Source organism: Amphiura filiformis, chromosome 19 (genome assembly GCF_039555335.1).
Source record: "Amphiura filiformis chromosome 19, Afil_fr2py, whole genome shotgun sequence".
NCBI lineage: Eukaryota > Metazoa > Echinodermata > Ophiuroidea > Amphilepidida > Amphiuridae > Amphiura > Amphiura filiformis.
In genome coordinates, this window is record NC_092646.1 from 3,436,181 (window position 1) to 3,456,215 (window position 20,035).

The window sequence follows — 20,035 nt, forward strand, 5'->3', positions numbered from 1 at the left end:
ATATCAGTAGATAGTTGATAAAGTAGTGTACTATCAACAGTAGATAGTTGATAAAGTATGGTGCTATCAGCAAAAGATAGTTGATAAAGTATTGTGCTATCAGCAATAGATAGTTGATAAAGTATTGTGCTATCAGCAAAAGATAGTTGATAAAGTATTGTGCTATCAGCAATAGATAGTTGATAAAGTATTGTGCTATCAGCAAAAGATAGTTGATAAAGTATTGTGCTATCAGCAATAGATAGTTGATAAAGTATTGTGCTATCAGCAAAAGATAGTTTATAAAGTATTGTGCTATCAGCAAAAGATAGTTGATAAAGTTTTATGCTATCAGCAGTAGATAGTTGATACAGTAATGTGCTATCAGCAAAAGATAGTTGATAAAGTTTTATGCTATCAGCAGTAGATAGTTGATAAAGTAATGTGCTATCAGCAAAAGATAGTTGATAAAGTTTTATGCTATTGTACACTACCGTACTTCATCAACTTATCAACAGCTAATAGCACATCAACTATTTATTTACTTCTTATACCACACTGTCATGACTGTCTACTGCTGGCGCAACAGTCGTGACTGTCTACTGCTGGCGCAACACTGTCGTGACTGTCTACTGCTGGCGCAACACTGTCGTGACTGTCTACTGCTGGCGCAACACTGTCATGACTGTCTACTGCTGGCGCAACACTGTCGTGACTGTCTACTGCTGGCGCAACACTACTTCTTCAATTATCTACTGCTGATAATACAATACTTCATTAACTACTGTAGCTTGTTGATAGCGCATAACTTTATCGCCCTTCCACGCTGATATCACACTACTCGTTATCACTCTCTATATATTTAAATTTTGGAAAAGACATGTTTCATTCTTATAACAAAACATTGAATTAAGGTAAATCAAAAAAGTGAAAATTAGAGCAAAATTTAAGCATATACTCAAGATTTTGAATGCTTAGACTTGTTCCAAGTCTGTGATATTTGTGACTCGATTGTCAGAAAACATGCCGCAAATGCATGTTTTTGGTTGTTTTTTCAGTATTATTAGTACAATAGTGAACTTTTTCTTTTATCACCAGTTAGGACTAAATGAATGATTAGGATTGAGCTATGTTTCATTTGGCAGAACTTGATAATATTTTTTTTAATCCCAAAAAATTAGTGCTGTGTTTTTCTGGAATGGGCATTACATGATGTTTGTATGCTAAACCATTCTAGCCAATTCAGTCGTTTGTCAAAGATAGTCCGATTTGTATTTTCGTCTGTCGACGGACTGAAATGACAGCACAGTGGCCTATATGGAGCAATACAATAAATACATTAGTGCGTACCTCAACTGAAATTTTAAATACGTTTTTGCGTGGATATCTAGGCCCTATTGAATCATTCCCTATAAAGTAATGCTAAAATCACGAAATACGAAGTTATGAAATTAAATAAACACTTTGTTCTATAGTTTGCAATATTTGTTGTACTTCTAAGTATCTCTTTAAAACTTCGGCTGCAGTTGGTCTGTGTTTTGGATCCTTACTGCGGCACTTTTGATGAAGTTTGGACAAAAGGAGCCTGGTAATATTTCCATGAACATCTGCTCCTAGCAAATAATCCGCTACCGCTGGAATCTTCCAGATGTCTGTTTTCTCGTCATAACCTTTAGAAGACCGCAATGATTGTTCGGGAGCAGAAAATTGTGCAGGTTTCCAGTGGACATGTCCCCAACAACGTGTCAGAATGCCCTTGGACGAATTGACCAGAGGAAGTAGGTCTAAATCGTTAACAACAATATGGAGATCAGAAGTCACTAAAAACTGTGAAAGTGTTTGAATTAAGGTATAAGTATCACACATGACATAGGCACCAGTTGGACCTGAATGAAGAAAATGAATTATTTTAACATAATCAAGGCAAAGTTGGAATCTTGTCGCCCCATTGTCTTCAACGGTATCCTTTAAGATCTTGTTGATGTTATTTAACGACCCAAATCTGTGATACTCTGTGACAATGGCAGGAATTGATGAGCAAAAGCCAAGCAATTGAGTTACAAACGGACTTGGTTGAAACTTTTGTAGATTTTTTGCCGCAGATAATAAGGGATTGGTGTATTTGGGGTGAGTCAAATTCACAAGGCTTACGTTGTATTCCTTCCATCTGGCAAGATAAATCTGGTCATAAAATGAAAAACAATAATCTACTGAGTTCGAGCTTACTGATTGGTTGTTTCATTATATAGGTATGAGGTTGTGCTTTGACCAAAATCACATTGGTAACATCACATGTTTGAACATTTTGAACAAAATCTCATTTTTTTTAAAACCAAAAATAATTTTTGATAAAAAATCACATATTTTACAAAAATCTCATTTTTGACCATAAACCACTTCTAGCAATATTCTAAGAGCATAATAATGATAAAATTGAATGGATTTTTTCACCCAATACAAAATCTATTGCTCTCGCTCTCGTCCAATATTTTAAAACACATAGCTTGACCAATAAATGTGTGTATTGGATTCAAGCCATCCAATTTTATTTCAATCGGGGTCCAATCGCAAAGGATTTCGGGAAATGTGAATACATATTTTGAAGAAAAACCTACCAACTTACATTCTTATGTTTTCCACCACCGATTTTATGAATGGCAGTGACACTGTCTTGAATGTCGCTACACGTTAGCATGGGATGACAAATACCATCATTATTCAGTTGAAATTGTCCTGGACTGCAATGTCTGTCACTGCCATTAAGCTGATCTTTATCCACAGCAGCTCCTGAACATAACAAAATGTGAAGATTGCGTTTAGATACAAATTTATAGTGTGACAACTTGTAAACTAAATTGACGGTGATGATAATGTGCTGTGTAAGGGAATAGGTTTCAAAATATGAAACCTTTTCAGCAAAGTACATTTGGCTAAACGCCTAACGTGTCTAAAGAGTGTTATGTACAGCTAAGGATTAACAATGTAGGCACGGGCTATGGAAGATTCGAACAGGGCATTATCATCAGCAAAATCCAGGTCATTCAGCATCCTAGCAGAATACCTGCTTGACCGACGTGGGTAGGTAAAAATTCCAGCGTCAATTCCAGAAGTTGATTTCTTCAGAAGGTATTCTACCAGGATAATGAACAGGAATGGTGCCAACACATCACCCTAAAGCACCCCAGTTGTTATATGGAAAGGCTCTGAGATACTTCCATCTACCATAACGGCACTATTGGAGTCCTTGTAGAGCACCTGGATGGCATTTACCATAACTTTGGTATTCCATAATGCCGCAACACTGAAAACATGACGGACCTGTTGATGGAGTCGAAGGCTTTTTTGAGTCACAAAAGTGACTGTCAAAGGAAGTTGGTACTCCTTCCATGATCCTCCTCAAAATGTGTATTTTGCTGAGCACAGCTGCGACCTGATCTAAAGCCAGCCTGGTTGCTTCTCTGTATACCGTATTACAACAGGTCTTACAAAAGTAATGCTATAATAACGAATGAACACAGACAGACGCACCATACAGACACTGTGTGGAAAGCAAGTCTAATAGCAATTTAGTCTTTCCTGTCTTGGAATTTCCTCACAAAAGTAATGATATAATAAGGAATGAACACAGACAGACATATCAAATACACAAACACTGTGTAGAAAGCAAGTCTAATAGCAATGTAATCCTTCCTGTCTTAGGATTATCTTATAAACATTATACTGATAATAACGGATGGACACACAACACACTGTAACGGGTAGGAAATACCAAAAGGCCAAAATCACCTCTTCCAAGTTCACGCAATTTTATACACAATAAACACACTGATATATAATTCAAAACAACTGAATTATTAAATGAAAATATGATAGAACAATGCTTTAACATGTAAAACACATTGGATCACTGTTAAGGATCTTACATGTACAAGTTAGCTTAATCGATAGGCGTTCGACTACGGATCGATAGGTTGCGAGTTTGAACCCTGGTATAAAAATTGAGTTAGCTTAGCTTGGAATTCCCCTGGATAAGGAACTCGGCAGCTGATCCTGGCTGTGAAGGTTAATTGTGGAATGTCTAGGATGTGCGCTTCTTAGCTACAAGTCAATGTGTTGTCCATGAGTCACTGTCCCTGAGTCACTGAGTTTTCGCAACTTTGCAAACACAGGTCTTTGTCGGCAAAACTCGAACTCAGCATGATTGAATTTTATTGAAAACTTGACTTGTTAACCGATTCTGAAGCCAAAATGACTGTTAAATTTCCAGTCGGGCTGGTAAATTAAAAAGTTTAAAATTGGTAAACTATAGCCCTAAAAAAACTCATTCTACTTATTATAGTCCAGTCTCCCTTACCCGAATCCATTAGACGATCACTCTGCCCAACTGTTGACAATCTAGGGGATAAAACAATGCTCTTCTTCAATAATAAGATGATCAGTTGAGAGCCAACAGCAATGAATGCTAATAACGATATCAACATGAAACACAACTTTGATGCCATATTTATATCATATCTTTATCGGTGGGTAAATGCAACGAAACACCCGACACTTTCTGTGTAAAATGATGCGATATACAAACCTGGAGCACAACAGGTTTAATGTTTTGTTTGCGATTATGTTAGTAGGGTGGCGCATTTAGATGCAACCAACGGTGTCAGATGTTGGACATACATCAGAACAAACTAATCACTAAAATTACCATAACGAGTAAAAACAGGTTTAATGCTGTTACTGATAGGCCCACATTTTGTACACAATTAATTTATATTTTATAGTACAATTTATTAGCACGGTTGCATCAGGTCAGAATATCTCTGCAAACAGCGATGCATGATTTACCTTTAGTGGGCTGTCACTCGTTCGGAAGGGGTACGTGAATATACTTGGATCATAGAATTTGTATACCAAAATATTGGTCGTAATTAAATAATTCAAGAACGGTATGTCGCAGATAGGTCAAACTGTGCCTTATCTTTGAGGTGTGAGAAATACTTTGTCATGGTTTTAAACCAACTTTGAGCATGTTTGTAATCTGACCCCTGTGTTGACCTTTGATTAATCCCTAAGCCGCTTTTTAATTTTGGAAACATCTTCAATGTGTTTTGGGACCATCTAAGGAACATAAAAAGTTAATGGGGGGGGGTGCAAAGGTAGTGTTAATATATAGATCCAAGTTTGGTATTGTAATTGTCAGTAGTTGCGATGTATGTTTCTTCAGGATTCTGATGATTATTTGCGACCCTCCAGCTACATGGAATAACCACCAGAACTTTACTTTTATGTTCAGATGCTGCCATCCTATTTTTCTTTGTCTTTCCTTGGTGTAACCTTCCATTTGTTTCTTGACTTTCTTGATACCCACACTCGGCTAAAACCTGTCTTATATGTTTTTGTAATTTGATCTTATGAACAGAGACGAGGGAATCTACAATCTACAATCTAAGTCATCTTTCAACAAAGGTCTTAAATCCAAGCTAAAAGGAGCAGATATTGGCTGCTGGCTCTAACTATTACATAGTTGTCTTTATTTCGGCTACTCAGAGTTTAAAATAACTCGTAACTTAATTACTTAGCTGTTGTAAAATTTACTAAAATTTTGGAAATTCTAGTCAATATTAGCGTGATAACATGTGCAAATATAACATGTGCATTATTTTATGTGAAAACAATTACTGATTTGCAAGCCTCACAAAGGCATGTAACCAGGATACAGCAACACCTGCCTTTTTGCCTTTGTTTGTCATGTCGTGCTGTAAAACACTGGTGGAAAACGGTATATATGCAGCCGTTGTTATTAACTAAAAAGCTACAAAATACTAAAATACAAGTGATTTCTGTAAAATGACGTACAAGGGGCATAATATATCGGTGTACTAATTGCTTACATGAATATAAGAAAACTCTACTGTCAAAATGCAGTGATACCCTTTAATAAGGAATCGGATATTAACATTTGCAGAGTATATTTTGTGGGAGCTGAGAGTACACCAGACACACCAAATTGCATTCTGAATACGAGAAATGTCCTTCTGATATCAAATAATTTAGATTTTTTTTAATTCGCGATATAATACGAATTTTATGGCAAATTATAACAATTTACATTTTTCATATTTTTGATATTTAATAGTCCTCGATATATGTTTAAAGTATAGCTGGGAGAAAAAGCCGTCTATCATTCGAGACTTTTGACCTTTTGTATTGAAGATATACATTTTTATCCAAAAAGATCTAAATATTTTACAATTGTATGTTAATTTTGATAATTGGTTATAAAGTAGAATTGAATTTCTTATTGGTAGCCTAGTGTGCGATGACGTTAGAGGCCTTATATGCAGATGAGGCGGGAAGTTCGATAGCTGGAGTAATAGCGTGGGTGAGTCAATGACGGATGTCGTCACGACGAAAAAGGACATACTAAATTTGCAGGAAAGAACTACCGGTACCTTGGGAACTCACCCTTGGGTTTAACTTTGGTTTATACTGGTGGAAATAATGGTCATGTCTCGGTTGTTTGATGGGATCATTTATTAGTTTTTCAAACAAAACATCATGTACAACCAAATTGTAGGCTTAAGGATACATACTCTTGAATTCCATCCAACTTGTCCATGTTTTACATTTTTGCGAGTTTTACATTTATGAAGTACATAAATGTATTCAACACTTCAGATATTCAAATTGCAAAATTTGTGCCTAAAAAGTGCTTTTAAAAATTACTGTAGTATATTCATTTTACCCAACATATATGTTGTTTACAGTTGCTAGGTGAGGGCAATTGGGATTGCCAGACCCAGCCATAAACATTTCTAAGACAGCTGATAAAAATCCCTCTCATTCACAATATGTATTATCACAAGGCAGAGAAAATCCATAAAAATCAATATAATTATTCAGACAATGACATAACACCAGCCCTGTTTCAGCATTATTGAACACCATCCCACAATTCACCTGCTTTTGACACCTCTTGATCTAAATAGCAGTGTATTATAATACATGTTATTTTGTCACACATCAGCACACATGTACTGACTGCATTGATTTGTGGGAAGTGCTTTGACTTGAAAGATTAGCCTCTTCACCAACCTTCAACAGAATTCATTACTGTACTGTTGTATGCATGGCTAGTTGTCAATAGTGTGACTTGTAAATGAGGCTTTTGTGTAGGTCAAATACTTGAGGTCATTTCTAGGCACCATTTTGAAATCAATGTGCTTTTTATATGACTGGAGACATTTGATATTTGGTCTATTTAACCTGTTCTTGAACCTGAATTTGGATATAATATAAAGGATGTATACATTTTGCTTGGGATATAAATGGTGAGTAGAATTGAGATGGTAAACTTAGAACTGATTTGACACATAATGGCAAAACAGGTACCTGAATCACAAAAATGATTGAAACGGAAGCTTTTGAAAAAGTGTGTGATTTGGCAGAATGGTGGCAAGAAATGTTACTATTTTTCATCACTGCTGTAGTTTGGACATACAAACTTTGTACCTATAGCTTAAGTAGGATTCAGTGATATATTGCAGCTAGTTTAAAATAAAAAATATGGGTCAAGAAAGAAAATAGAAGAACTTTAATGAATAAGCTTATGACCAAATGTGGAGCACTGACAATTTACGTTTTCGGAGGTTCATATACCAAAGTTTGATAGCAAGAATGTAATTGTGGAATGTTTGACATATGCCTACAATTTGGTAGAGAAATCGGTGTGAAGTATGGTATGATATCAATAGTCCAAAAATAAAATAGCGAGTGGTGAGAGCGGGGACCCAAGTCATAGGCTTCCAGTGAAAATCTGATTAAGGCTATAAAAATAACAATGGAAAAATAATAATATATAAGCATTTACCTTTAAGATGAGGTATAACTTTTATTTTTCCGATGATTATTTCTGGGCCAAATTTGATACTTAATGTGGCAAATTCATCCCATTTTTTTGCTCAAAACCTCAAAAGAGGCAGTAACCTTAAACAGCTAAAAGTGATATCATGCTAATGCATAAAGATGCTTTTAAGTCGTTCTCAACTTTAATTTTCCATCTTTTTCAAAATTATTCACTTTTATACTATTTTTAAAGCTTTTTCGGATATAAAATGTATCTATTAATGACAAAATTCGTGGCGCTATTTAGTTACCGGAAATTACTCTTTCAAGCTTTTAATACAAATAATTCCTTTTATTGTTTGATAAAATTTGTTTATAAAAATTCCCTGTTGCTTGTTTCACCTATTCAAGCTGTTTTAATGGCAGTATTAATCACCTAACCCTTGCAAATAAAGAAATATGATTTAGGATAAATAGCGCTATCTATAGTTTGCATTTAGTTAATAATGAAGCCAATTCTATATACATCAAACAGCTGTAATTACGTGAGCTTATTATTCTCTTTACAGATATGCATGCTTATCTGCTTATGAGGGTCTGGGGAAGGAAAGGATGGCGAGTAAATGGTTTTGACTGAATATGGGTGGAAAGTTGTGTAGAGTATCTGAGGACAGGAATTGATGGAGAGGCTTGGGACATGAGCGGAGATATTAGGATAGTTTTCTTGTACCAGCTTGTGTTCGTCAAGCGCCTGAATTAACCTGCAATGTCTGTAAATATAACACATACTTATCCTTTTTGATTCTTTGATTGTTTTCAACTCTCTTTCATAATCTTCTTGTATTTCCTTTAATTCTCTAGTAGGTGGACCGTAACAACAAATAGAAATTAATCTCAACCGATTCAGAATGCTATCTTTGATTATATGGAAGATGCACAGGTTGGTTCATGATGATTTCATACCAGAACCTACAGGGTATCTTATCATCTTGCCTTGTTTTTATTGTTAACTTTGATTATATGGAAGATGCACAGGTTGGTTCATAAGATATTCTTAAGTATTATATTGTTTAAGTGATGAAAAGGTGAGGATTTGCAAAATCGTTGTTGAAATTTTGTAAAAATCGAATTCTTATGAACAATTATTACTATTAAATTGATTGTATTTTGGTAATTCAAATAAATATTTTTATTATTATTATTATTATCTTAACATCAGTCTCTTCAAAGAGAGCTATATCATCAGCATAATCCAAATCAGTCAACTGTTCTTCTGGATATCTTGAACTCCTCATTGGCAGCAGGATTATTCCTTTGTTATTTTCATCAAATGCCCTCTTCATGATGAAGTCAGTGGCTAAGTCCTTTCGGACTCCATTGATGATCTTGAACCAGCTTCTACCTTCACTGCACCCGATAAAAATTCCATAATGATGTTGATTATCTTGGAAGGGGTCCGTTGATGCGGAGGATCTCCCAAAGGGAAGGCCTGTGCACTGAGTCAAATGCCTTGAAGTCAATGAAATTGATGAGGCACGGTAGCTGTTGGTGCAAGCACTTCTCCATGATCTGGTTTAGGACTAAAGACTTGGTCTTGTCACGAACGGCCTTTTCTGAAGCCTGCCTAGTTGTCTCAATAATAAATAAATAAATAAATAAATAAATAAATAAATAAATAAATAAATAAATAAATAAATAAATAAATAAATAAATAAATAAATAAATAAATAAATAAATAAATAAATAAATAAATAAATAAATAAATAAATAACATTTAAGAAAGACAGACAGAAAGAAAGAATAATATAAAGAAAGAAAGAAAGAAAAAACGAAAGAAAAAAGAAAGAAAGAAAGAAAGAAAGAAAGAAAGAAAGAACGAAAGAAAAGAAAAAGAAAAAAGAAAGAAATAAAGAAAGAAAAAAGAAAGAAAAAAAAAAAGAAAGAAAGAAAGAAAGAAAAAAAGAAAGAAAGAAAGAAAGAAAGAAAGAAAGAAAGAAAGAAAGAAAGAAAGAAAGAAAGAAGGAAGAAAGAAAGAAACTAATAAAAAAATTAAATTAAATGAATAAATAATTAATTAATTAATTAATAAAAAAAAAAGAAAGCAAGAAAGAAAAAAAAAAGAAAATCATGTACCACCAACAGTGCTCTATACAGAAGTAGGAAGAAGTATGGGCTTCACCTTACAAGACTCACCACTTCTGTAAAATGCATGCAAGTCACCAAGCACCATCTCAACAAGTATTCTATAGATGGAAAAACACAGACTCCCTACAAAGACTGCCTACAAAGAAAAGCAAATCAATCAAGGTGGAACGGAGTCAGAGAACTTGAACAAAGAGAGCGACATCTGATACTGAATGAGATGTACAGAGGTCAAACAGACAGAGCAGGCCTTGGTTTCAAAAAGAACCAGAAACTGTTAAGAGACATGAAACCCCAAGAACACAGGAAATGCCTCACTAGTCTGGTAAAAGACGTAGATGAAGATGACATGCTTGTGTACCTCTATGGCTGCGCCAAACAAGGGCAATGGCTCAGATGGGACTTTGCCATGCAAGTAGATACATCTTGGAAGAAGCTCCTTTATGTATGGACACCAGAGCTATCTTTCCATGTCAATGCCATCCACGACCAACTTCCATCTCCAGCTAATTTGAGACTCTGGGGAAAGACCAACCTCGGATCCTGCCATTTATGTCATCATAATAACTGCACTCTATTCCATATCTTAAATGGATGTAACTATTCTCTGCAGAGTGGTCGATACAACTGGAGACATGATCAGACACTGAAAGCTGTAGCAAATGGCATAATGCCCTTCATTGAAGAGGCAAATCAGAAGTCGAACACCCCTCCAGAAGATACCCACTATATGACTACTATAAAATTCCCCACTGCAGATGGTGTAACCTACCGGAATCCAGCACTGCCTCTTCCAAAAAGGGACTCAACAAACCTGTTACAGAAGGTCAATGACTGGGAATTTCTGATGGATGAGGAACATAAGCAAGTAGTATTTCCTCCCATAATCACAGAGACTGCAAAACGTCCTGATATTGCAATCTATTCTGAAAGGACCAAAACAGTTATCATCATTGAGCTTACAGTCCCAATGGAAGAAAACCTGTCAAATGCCAATGCAAGAAAGAAAAGCAAATACCAAGATCTTGTAGCCGACTGCGAAAATAGGGGATGGTGTACGCACTACTTCCCAATTGAAATTGGAAGCAGAGGTATTTACAACACATCGCTGACAAAATGCATCGCTGCTCTCGGAGTACCAAGTGGAAAGAGACGTAGCATCACGGATGTGGCTTCTAAAACCGCACTCAGAACCAGCGATCTATGTGATATGGTTATGCCGTCAAAGCAAAGCATTCCGACAGATAGACCTGATTCAAAGCTGGAAACCGTCTCCATGTGAAGATAAAGAAGACGAACCAGCACAAGACACTCAGACCTAAATATGTCAAGTGACACTTATAAATATTCCTCAACGACACTTTTCATAGCTGTACACTAGTCCTGCCTGCTGCCTTACATCACCCCGGGTGGACCGTTGCAACGGTGTGGCACTTGCTTGTGTAACAAGCTGACTTTGTTCGTGTGTTAGTTAGACCGCAACAATGTGATTTTTCCAATTTTATCATCTTCCAAGAGAGAAATACACCAGGAGTGCTCATCTTAAGAAGGGTGAAATTAGACTCCAAAGATGACCGCGCTGGTGATCTCTGATGATGGTTTAATTAAATCTATCTCTGAGGGAAGCGTGACGGTTGTGCGCACTTAAAATCGATTTAACCCACCAGAGTCTGGTCCTAAGTCCAGAGACCTCAGAGAATCAATTAATGCCTACCCAAGACAAGGAGATATGCAGTTCAAGAAATGCTTCCCAAGACACCTTCAAAGAGGCATTATAATGGAGTGCTCATCTGTATAAGGGTGAAATAAGGCTCCGAAGGTGACTGCGCTGGTGCTCTACCAATGAATTACTTCTCTTTCAAACTGACCACAAAAATAACATAACAACTAAATTATATATATATATTCTTTTTGTGTATAAAATGCCAATGTAAGGAAGTTGAGAATCACTAATTTAAAAACGAGACTAGTCAATGATCGAAAATTGGCAAGAGCAAAATTATGAAAACTGAGGGGCACAGACGGTACCTGCTTCAAGTAATAACCTTGTTATAAAAAGTTTAACCTTGCTCTATTAAATTAGGAATTCTTTCGCTGAGAGATTCTTAATTATATACTAATAGCCTATATAGTGAAACCTTATCTTGGTTTCTAAAGAGAAGTATTTATACATAACCAAAGTCACGCTTTTTGGTTAGTAATATTCAAAACTGTGAATATCAAAGCAAAATATTATACCAATCATATCGGTCTTTTTGTAAAGTTCGGTGGCTCTGAAAAGAGCCGTTTATTCTGCGGTTCGGAAACCTTTTTCTGTCTCTTTTATAGAAACTTTAATATTATGGTTAAAAAATCTATTTCAACCTTATTTATGGTAAAACTGTGAGTCCTTTCATGGACTCGAGTTTGATATCAAGTCCAGACTAGGAGCTGATACCGATTGATGAAAACCTGACTTGGTTTCAATCTTGAGGATGGTGACTGTGAGTCCTCTCCTGGGCTCTGAATTTGATGACGAGTCCTGACTAAGACCCGACACAGAATGACGTTTCCTACTGAAAACATCGCTATTTATCATATATCTGCTGCACTCTCATTGGTCGGTAAACCGGGATGCCTAAATGGACGGTTAGATTGACCAATCGCGGAGTTCGCTAAAATGGCCAATCAGAGACGCTGCTGTTTTTCTCGCCGTTTCTCGTTTATCTACGTAGAATCGGCGAACATCTTAGCATCATTTTCAATGGTAGGCTTACCATTCATATATAAAAAAACCTTTTATCTGCGGTTTTCATTAATCATTATGACATTCAGAACTTTGAATATCTTAAATTTAAATCGCCCTTACCAAAATGGAGAAACCTATACTTAATGCGTACGCACAACATCACTTTAAAACATGTATAGGCCTGCATGTTTTTAAACTTAAAAACACTATAAATTATTCTTATTATAAGTAATAACTATTACTTATATAGATAAAAATCCATGCCGACAGGCTTGGATAAAAAAGCATACAGTTAGACAAGCCTGTTTCGATCCTCAAGGGATCTCATCAATAGCACTGTTACGGTCTATATCTGACCTATGCACCAATTACATAATTTTACATCAAACATGTCAAAAACAATATCGCTATTAACTAGTGAACATATTTTTCGAACTAAGTCAGTCAACACGTATTTGACTGTGAACATATTTTCAACTTTTCAACACTACCACCGGACCACTCTAGTCAATTTCCAGTATAGTCCCTGGTGGACTCTTCGGGAGTAATTTCTACAAGGTACAAGGTACAAGGTACAATGGTACATACTATTGGATTCAGCTTGGCAAATAAGTTTTCCCAACACTGGTTTCACTGTGAACATATTTATTGGATTCAACTTGGAAACAAAAGTTAACCAACACGTGTTTGACAGCGAATATATTTATTGGATTCAACTTGGTAATAATCTCAACACGTGTTTGAATGTGAACATATTATTGGATTCAACTTGGCAAATAATCTCAACACGTGTTTGACTGTGAACATATTATTGGATTCAACTTGGGATATCGCATCCATTTACATAAATGTCGGACGTTACTGATGTTTCATGATTTAGACCAGGGATTTAGATATGGCTAAACGGGCAAGGTTGTGTTTCCTCTTGATAGCATTATCATTCATTGCTATTGTCTCTCAACTGATCATCTTATTATTGACGAAGAGTATTAATATATCCCCAGGAGTGTCAGCAGTTGGGCAGAGTGATCAAGTAGTACTAGGTTCAGGTAAGGGAGACTGAACTATTTTAGGGCGGGCTGAAGTCGGCCCGGTAACCATTAAAATGTACCGACCCGTCTATTAATACCATTTTGGCTTCAGAATCGGTTAAAAAGTCAATTTATCAATAATGCTCAATCAGGGTCCGGTTTTGCCGGCAAAGTGGCAAAAAACTGGCAAACTATTGAAAAATAACACAGTAACCCATAAACAGTAACACGCAACCTTTAATGAACCAGACAACATATTGCTTTGTCTCGTCACGTTGTTTAACAATGATCAAGTTATGACCACAATATCTGTGTTATGACACATTCAGTTACGTGTACTAGTGACTAAAGCAATATGCAGACTCCGAGTATTACAGGCTGAGTCAAAAAGAAGTAAACTCATGTTTGAGGGGCTGTAACTCCAGATCTGCAAGGAATCTGCTAAAAATAAAAATACCACTGGAAAGAGCAGATTCCACACGTCTAAATAAATAAATGCAGCAAACTAAAATATACTCATTTGAATACAATCACCCATTTTTGTAGCTGCACAAGGCTGATTGATTTTCATCCATTTCAATTTCGACAAATCAGCAAAGTGCTAACAGGATTTATTGTTGAAAAGACAACTTTTGCTTTTAATTAATATTCAACAAAGTCCATGACGGTACTATAGTTTGTAGGGATACCAATTCAAGTCTTTACGAACGATTGGGGAATGTTGGGTAAAGGATTGAGCTGATATTTGGTCTTGCTGTAACGCATATCTAGTACCAATGTTCACATGTGATCTAGCAGTTCGTGGTCTGCCTGAAGCTTCCGAAAGAAGAAATTAAATAATGATTAAAATAATTTGTGTTGAGATGAAGAAAAGTGAACCACTTTGTCAGTTTTTGCCATTTTTGCCAACAAAACTGGCAAAAAATTGTTTTGCCAAGTGGAAAAAACTCGGTTTAAAACCATGTTTTTTTTCTACCCGCGGCAAAAAACCTTGAGCTCAATGAACATATATGATAGAATTATGGCACAATGATGAGAATGATGAAAGCCCGAGTGAGTGAGTGAGTGAGTGAGTGAGTGATTGATTGAGGTGAGTGAGTGAGTGAGTGAGTGAGTGAGTGAGTGAGTGAGTGATTATCAAGTTTATTGTGTGTATCTTTGTTAGGACCTATTTGCGACTTTAACTAAAAAAAATTAACCTCTACGAGGGGGTATCCAAAAGTTTTTGACATCACCCAGAAGTGAAAGAGCTATACCGATGAAATTTTGTCAGTGTAATCACTGGCCTCATAAGTATGTTTACTTTCTTTACAGGTGGCGCTAGATGGACAGTAGGCGCATAACCTGCAAGATGGTGAAAATTGAGCAACGCAGCGTGATTAAGTTCCTGCATTTGAAGGGTTAGGCCTACAATGCTCAGAAAATCTATGATGAAATGAAAACAATCTACGGTGATGATTGCCCATCATATGCACTATTGCTTTTTGAAAAAGGAATTTCCAAACTGGCCACATGTCCCTCACAGATGAGCCAAGAAGTGGACGTCCATCACTTACGGATGATGCGGCCACAGCAAAAAAACTCAAGAAAGTGGAGGATCTTATCATGAAAAGGTTATGCGCCTACTTCCCATCTAGCGCCACCTGTGAAGAAAGTAAACATACTTATGAGACCATTTTTGGACCATAATGTACATAAGGACCAGTGATTACACTGACAAAATTTCATCAGTATAGCTCTTTCACTTCTGGGTGATGTCAAAAACTTTTGGATACCCCCTCGTACCTTCTCTTTTTTCAAAGAAATTTTTGTTTTGTGTTTGTATTAGCATCTCAATTAAAATTTGAAAAAGCTCCACGGGTTAGAATAGATTTTTTAACCAAAAATATATTTTTTTAAACCACATAATAAACGGCTCTTTTCAGAGCCACCAGACTTTGTAAAAGGAACTTAAAGTCCACTTTTTTTTGAAGGGGCAATCTTGCTGTCAGTTCAAATTTAGATATCAAGGATTTGATTTTACAATCTTCACATTTTGTTATGTTCAGGAGCTGTGGATGAACATCATTTTAAAGGCACCGACAGACATTGCAGTCCAGGACAATTTCAACTGAATAATGATGGTATTTGTCATCCCATGCTAACGTGTAACGACATTCAAGACAGTGTCACTGGCATTCATAAAATCGGTGGTGGAAAACATAAGAATGTAAGTTGATGGTTTTCATATTTTCTTCAAATATGTATTCACATTTCCCGAAATCCTTTGCGATTGGTCCCCGATGACGTATTATCGATGCATGCATCTTTACTACAATCAACAATATTCAAGGTGCGCAAGAAAGATGTGCGCATCGGTGATATGCAGTATAATTGAAGACAGAATTAAAAATACTACGTCGGCAGAGTGCTACACTATCGTAAGGCAGTAGAATGTAATAGCTGCCTTTTGTAAAACACCTATTGTTTGCAGCACAATCCCCTCATCATGCTCATGGTAAAGTGTTGATGTTCTGTTTTACTTGCCTGATGGCCACTATAAGCTAACCCCAAGATATCACCTTAAAATGTAGTTGGGTATTTTTCTAGTGTTATTGGTTAAAAATAAGTACATTTATTGAAATGTTGCAAAAGGCAGCTATAACATTCTATTGCACTTACGATAGTGTAGCACTCTGCCGAGTTTCCGCATGACGTCCTGCCAACCACACCAAAAATGCCGCACTGCGCAGGTCAGTAACCAATTTAGTCGCGTCTTTGCCCTGAAGTCAAACGCAAACCAGTCTTTTTTAATTCGGTCTTCAAATATAAATTGTTTTAAAAGGGTTCCAGATAGCAACGTTTGCACAGTATTTTTATGGGACCTGAGAGCTCATCAGACACACCAGATTGCATTCTGAATACGCGGAATGTCCTTCTAATATCAAATATTTTTTGAAATTGATATAATACCAAGTGTTATGGCATTTTTTTTTTGAAAACTAACGTTTTTGACATTTAACAGTCTTAGAACATTGTAAACTTTAGAAATTATGTACTTAAAGTGTATGTAGCTGGAATGAAAAACCGACCATAACGTTTTATAAAATTTTATGTATATATTTGATGGTCTGCTTCATCCCAGCTACATACACTTTAAGTACATGTCATTATATTTATAAAGTGTTCTACGAGGACTGTTAAAGAGGTTATTGACGTTCCTTCCGCTTCAGGGATCAACATCACAAAAATGTTGTCATCTTTTTAATGTCTGATTTTATTCGTCTCGTTTAATATGAGAATTTTTATGAACAACATTTTAAGAACACTTTGACCATTATATAACCCAATATATTGTGTTATTGAAGCAATTTGATCAAAACCAAAACAAAATTATATCACGTTTATAACGTTTAAAACCAGTTTGTGTCCTATATGTAGTAAAAGGTTAAAAGAGATCAATCATCATTGAGCTCTAATTGACCAATTGTGCGACGTTACCTATGTAATGAAAGATGGTGCAAACTATTGTTTATTTGTAACAACTTGTGACTATTTAACTGAAAATCAGTTTTCGATAATGATCCCTGCTTATGTAAGAGCCCAAAATAAATGACACTTGACATTTTCACTTATAACTTGAGAATGGAGCGTCACGGATCAAACTATTTTTTTCGAATCCTTACCGGCCAGAGGAATACATTGGAGTAGTTTTCAACACAATTTCAGCATGATTATTTGACCACTTTTCCCAAAAAAAAAAAAAAAACCACATTCATATACACTCTTCAATTGACCTAAAACATCGCTCAGATCTTTTATTGTATCTTGTGTATGGTTCAAAATTTTGGCTTAGAGCGGGTTCCCTAGTAATATAATATCCAGATCTATGAGTTTGTAGAGCAGGTCTAGCTATAGGTCGTAGATATGGTAAACAAGCTCACAAAGCCACTTTCATTTATCATACTATACTAAAAATTATTAAATTTACATATTTATTTACTATACTATATTAAAAGTTATTAAAATGTACATAATTATTGTTTTTAAATACAAATTATTTAAATGTACATATTTATTACCTGCATGCCGTGTATAACTCCATTCTGAGCCGACTGACACCGTCTGGTGTCGGTGGCTCAAAATAGCCGACAGCACGCCACGTGCCAAATATTGGGGCTGAAGACGTCCAAGAGAACACTGGATGAAAGCTTCCTCTCGGTAAGCAATTTCAAGTTTGTGACAAATAAGAAAAGTTAAACACGTACATAGATATTGATTATAATTATTGTTCTTTATTTTCGTGACCAGGTTTATCTTGCCAGATGGAAGAAATACAACGTAAGCCTTGTGAATTTGACTCGCCCGTCTCGCAGCAATTACTTTTCATCTTCCGCAAACAAACTGAAACAGTTTCAACCAAGTCCGTTTGTAACTCAACTGCTTGGCTATTGCTCATCTATTCCCGCCATTGTCACAGAGTATCATAGATTTGGGTCGTTAAAAACCATCAACAAGATCTTAAAAGACACCGATGAAGACAATGGGGCGACGAGATTCCAACTTTGCCTTGATTATGTTAAAATAATTCATTTTCTTCATTCAGGTCCAACTGGTGCTTATGTCATGTGTGATACTTATACCTTAATTCAAACACTTTCACAGTTTTTAGTGACTTCTGATTTCCATGTTGTTGTTAACGATTTAGACCTACTTCCTCTGGTCAATTCATCCAAGGGAATTTTAACAACTTGTTGGGGAAAATTTAAAGTCACCGTGGAAGCTGGACAATTTGTTGCTCCCGAACAATTAGTGGGGTCTTCCACAAATGACGAAGCAATGGAAGTGCCAGGTTATGATGAGAAATCAGACATCTGGAAGATTCCAGCGGTAGTGGATTATTTGTTAGGAGCAGATATCCATGGAAATCTTACTAGGCTCTTATTATCCAAACTTCACCAAAAGTGTCGCAATAAGGATCCAAAACTCAGACCAACGGCAGCTAAAGTTTTAAAGGGATACTTAGCTGTACAACAAACATTGAAAATTATAGAACAAAGTGTTTATTCAATATCATAACTTCTTTTTAAAGGAGTATTTCGTGATTTTAGCATCCCTTTTAAAGGAATGGATCAATAGGGCATAGATATCCACAAAAATGCTTATTATTAATTTTTCAGTTGATTCGAACACTGAATTTGCGAGGTACACAAATACATTTATTGCAGTGCCCCCATATAGGGGACTGTGTTGTCGCAGACGAAAACAAAACATATCGGACATGTCTTTGACAAACACCCAAATAGACCAGAATGGTTTTGCACTCTAACATTATGTAGTCCTGGGGTTTTTGATGATAAGAATCTCAACTTCTGGGGATGAGGCTGTGGACCTTTAAGCAGTGATACTGCATAAAAGTTATGTCACTTAATAACAGCATACAACTTGGAGAAAGGGTGTACGTCAAGATTGGGCTATTCAGTTGAAATCCACACTACCCCTGTGGAAGATTTTGAAATATCTTCCACAGGGGAATATGTTTTTCAAATGTAACTTGTCAGGGTTAATCATTTTGAAACCCATACTCCCCCTGTATTATGGCTTTACCTCTATCTTCCACAACTGGAGTGAGTATTTCAAACGAAATTACCAAATTGTCTATTCTATTCAAAACTCATACTCCCTATTTAGAAGACTTTAGGTAAATCTTCTACAGGGGTGGTATGGATTTTCAATGGAATAGCCCATTGTCCCCTTTCTGCACTATTGTTTGTAATGTCTATTGAACTTTTGGCTTGTAAAATAAGACGAGATAAGAACATAAATGGTATAAAACGTCCCCTTCAGAATTATTTTTAAAAAAAATGTATGCAGACGATACTACAGTATTTCTTTCAGATCAAAAGCATGTAGGCCAAGTTTTAAAAACATAACGTTAATTTTACAAATGAAAAAATTACTACTGAACATGGCATTTGAAGTCGTTTCTAGGAGTGTATGTACTACCCATAATCATGGTAATGAGCATGGTTTTATTTAAGCATTTTGCTGAAGGGTTATTTTCATTTTTTTTTGTCCCTTTCAATTGGGAATTTTTCCTCTGAAGAGGTCCAAAACATTGCCCAAGGGGTATTTTTATTTTTGTAATATTATTTTTGAAGATATATTTAACAATTTGTGTGTTTTGGAGCAGTGACGTATCTACAGCAGTCACAAGGGGGGGCAATTTTAGAAGAAAATAATAAAATGTAAAAAATGCCACCTGAGAAATAAGAAACTTTTGCAAAATAAAGACCTAATTGAAGCGATTTGGTGGACCATTTTGGCACTATTA

The 20,035-nt window shown here is 35.9% G+C and overlaps 1 protein-coding gene across 1 annotated transcript; it reads right to left on the reverse strand.

The window, feature by feature from the left end:
- Positions 1–1,422: 1,422 nt before the first annotated feature.
- LOC140141585 (protein O-mannose kinase-like) lies at positions 1,423–4,531 on the reverse strand. Its single transcript, XM_072163497.1, has 3 exons — positions 4,334–4,531; positions 2,603–2,766; positions 1,423–2,160 (listed from the first exon to the last, which is right to left on the reverse strand). Exons 1-3 carry the CDS (start codon positions 4,479–4,481, stop codon positions 1,423–1,425), a joined length of 1,050 nt encoding a protein of 349 aa, XP_072019598.1. The 5' UTR covers positions 4,482–4,531.
- Positions 4,532–20,035: the final 15,504 nt, after the last annotated feature.

Excerpts from the sequence above, each read along its gene's own strand:
- LOC140141585 (XM_072163497.1), bottom strand. The coding sequence starts at position 4,481 with ATGGCATCAAAGTTGTGTTTCATGTTGATATCGTTATTAGCATTCATT. Across the intron at positions 2,767-4,333 it reads TGATCGTCTAATGGATTCGG|GAGCTGCTGTGGATAAAGAT; the intron begins GTAAGGGAGACT and ends TGTTATGTTCAG. Across the intron at positions 2,161-2,602 it reads GTGGTGGAAAACATAAGAAT|ATTTATCTTGCCAGATGGAA; the intron begins GTAAGTTGGTAG and ends TTTTATGACCAG.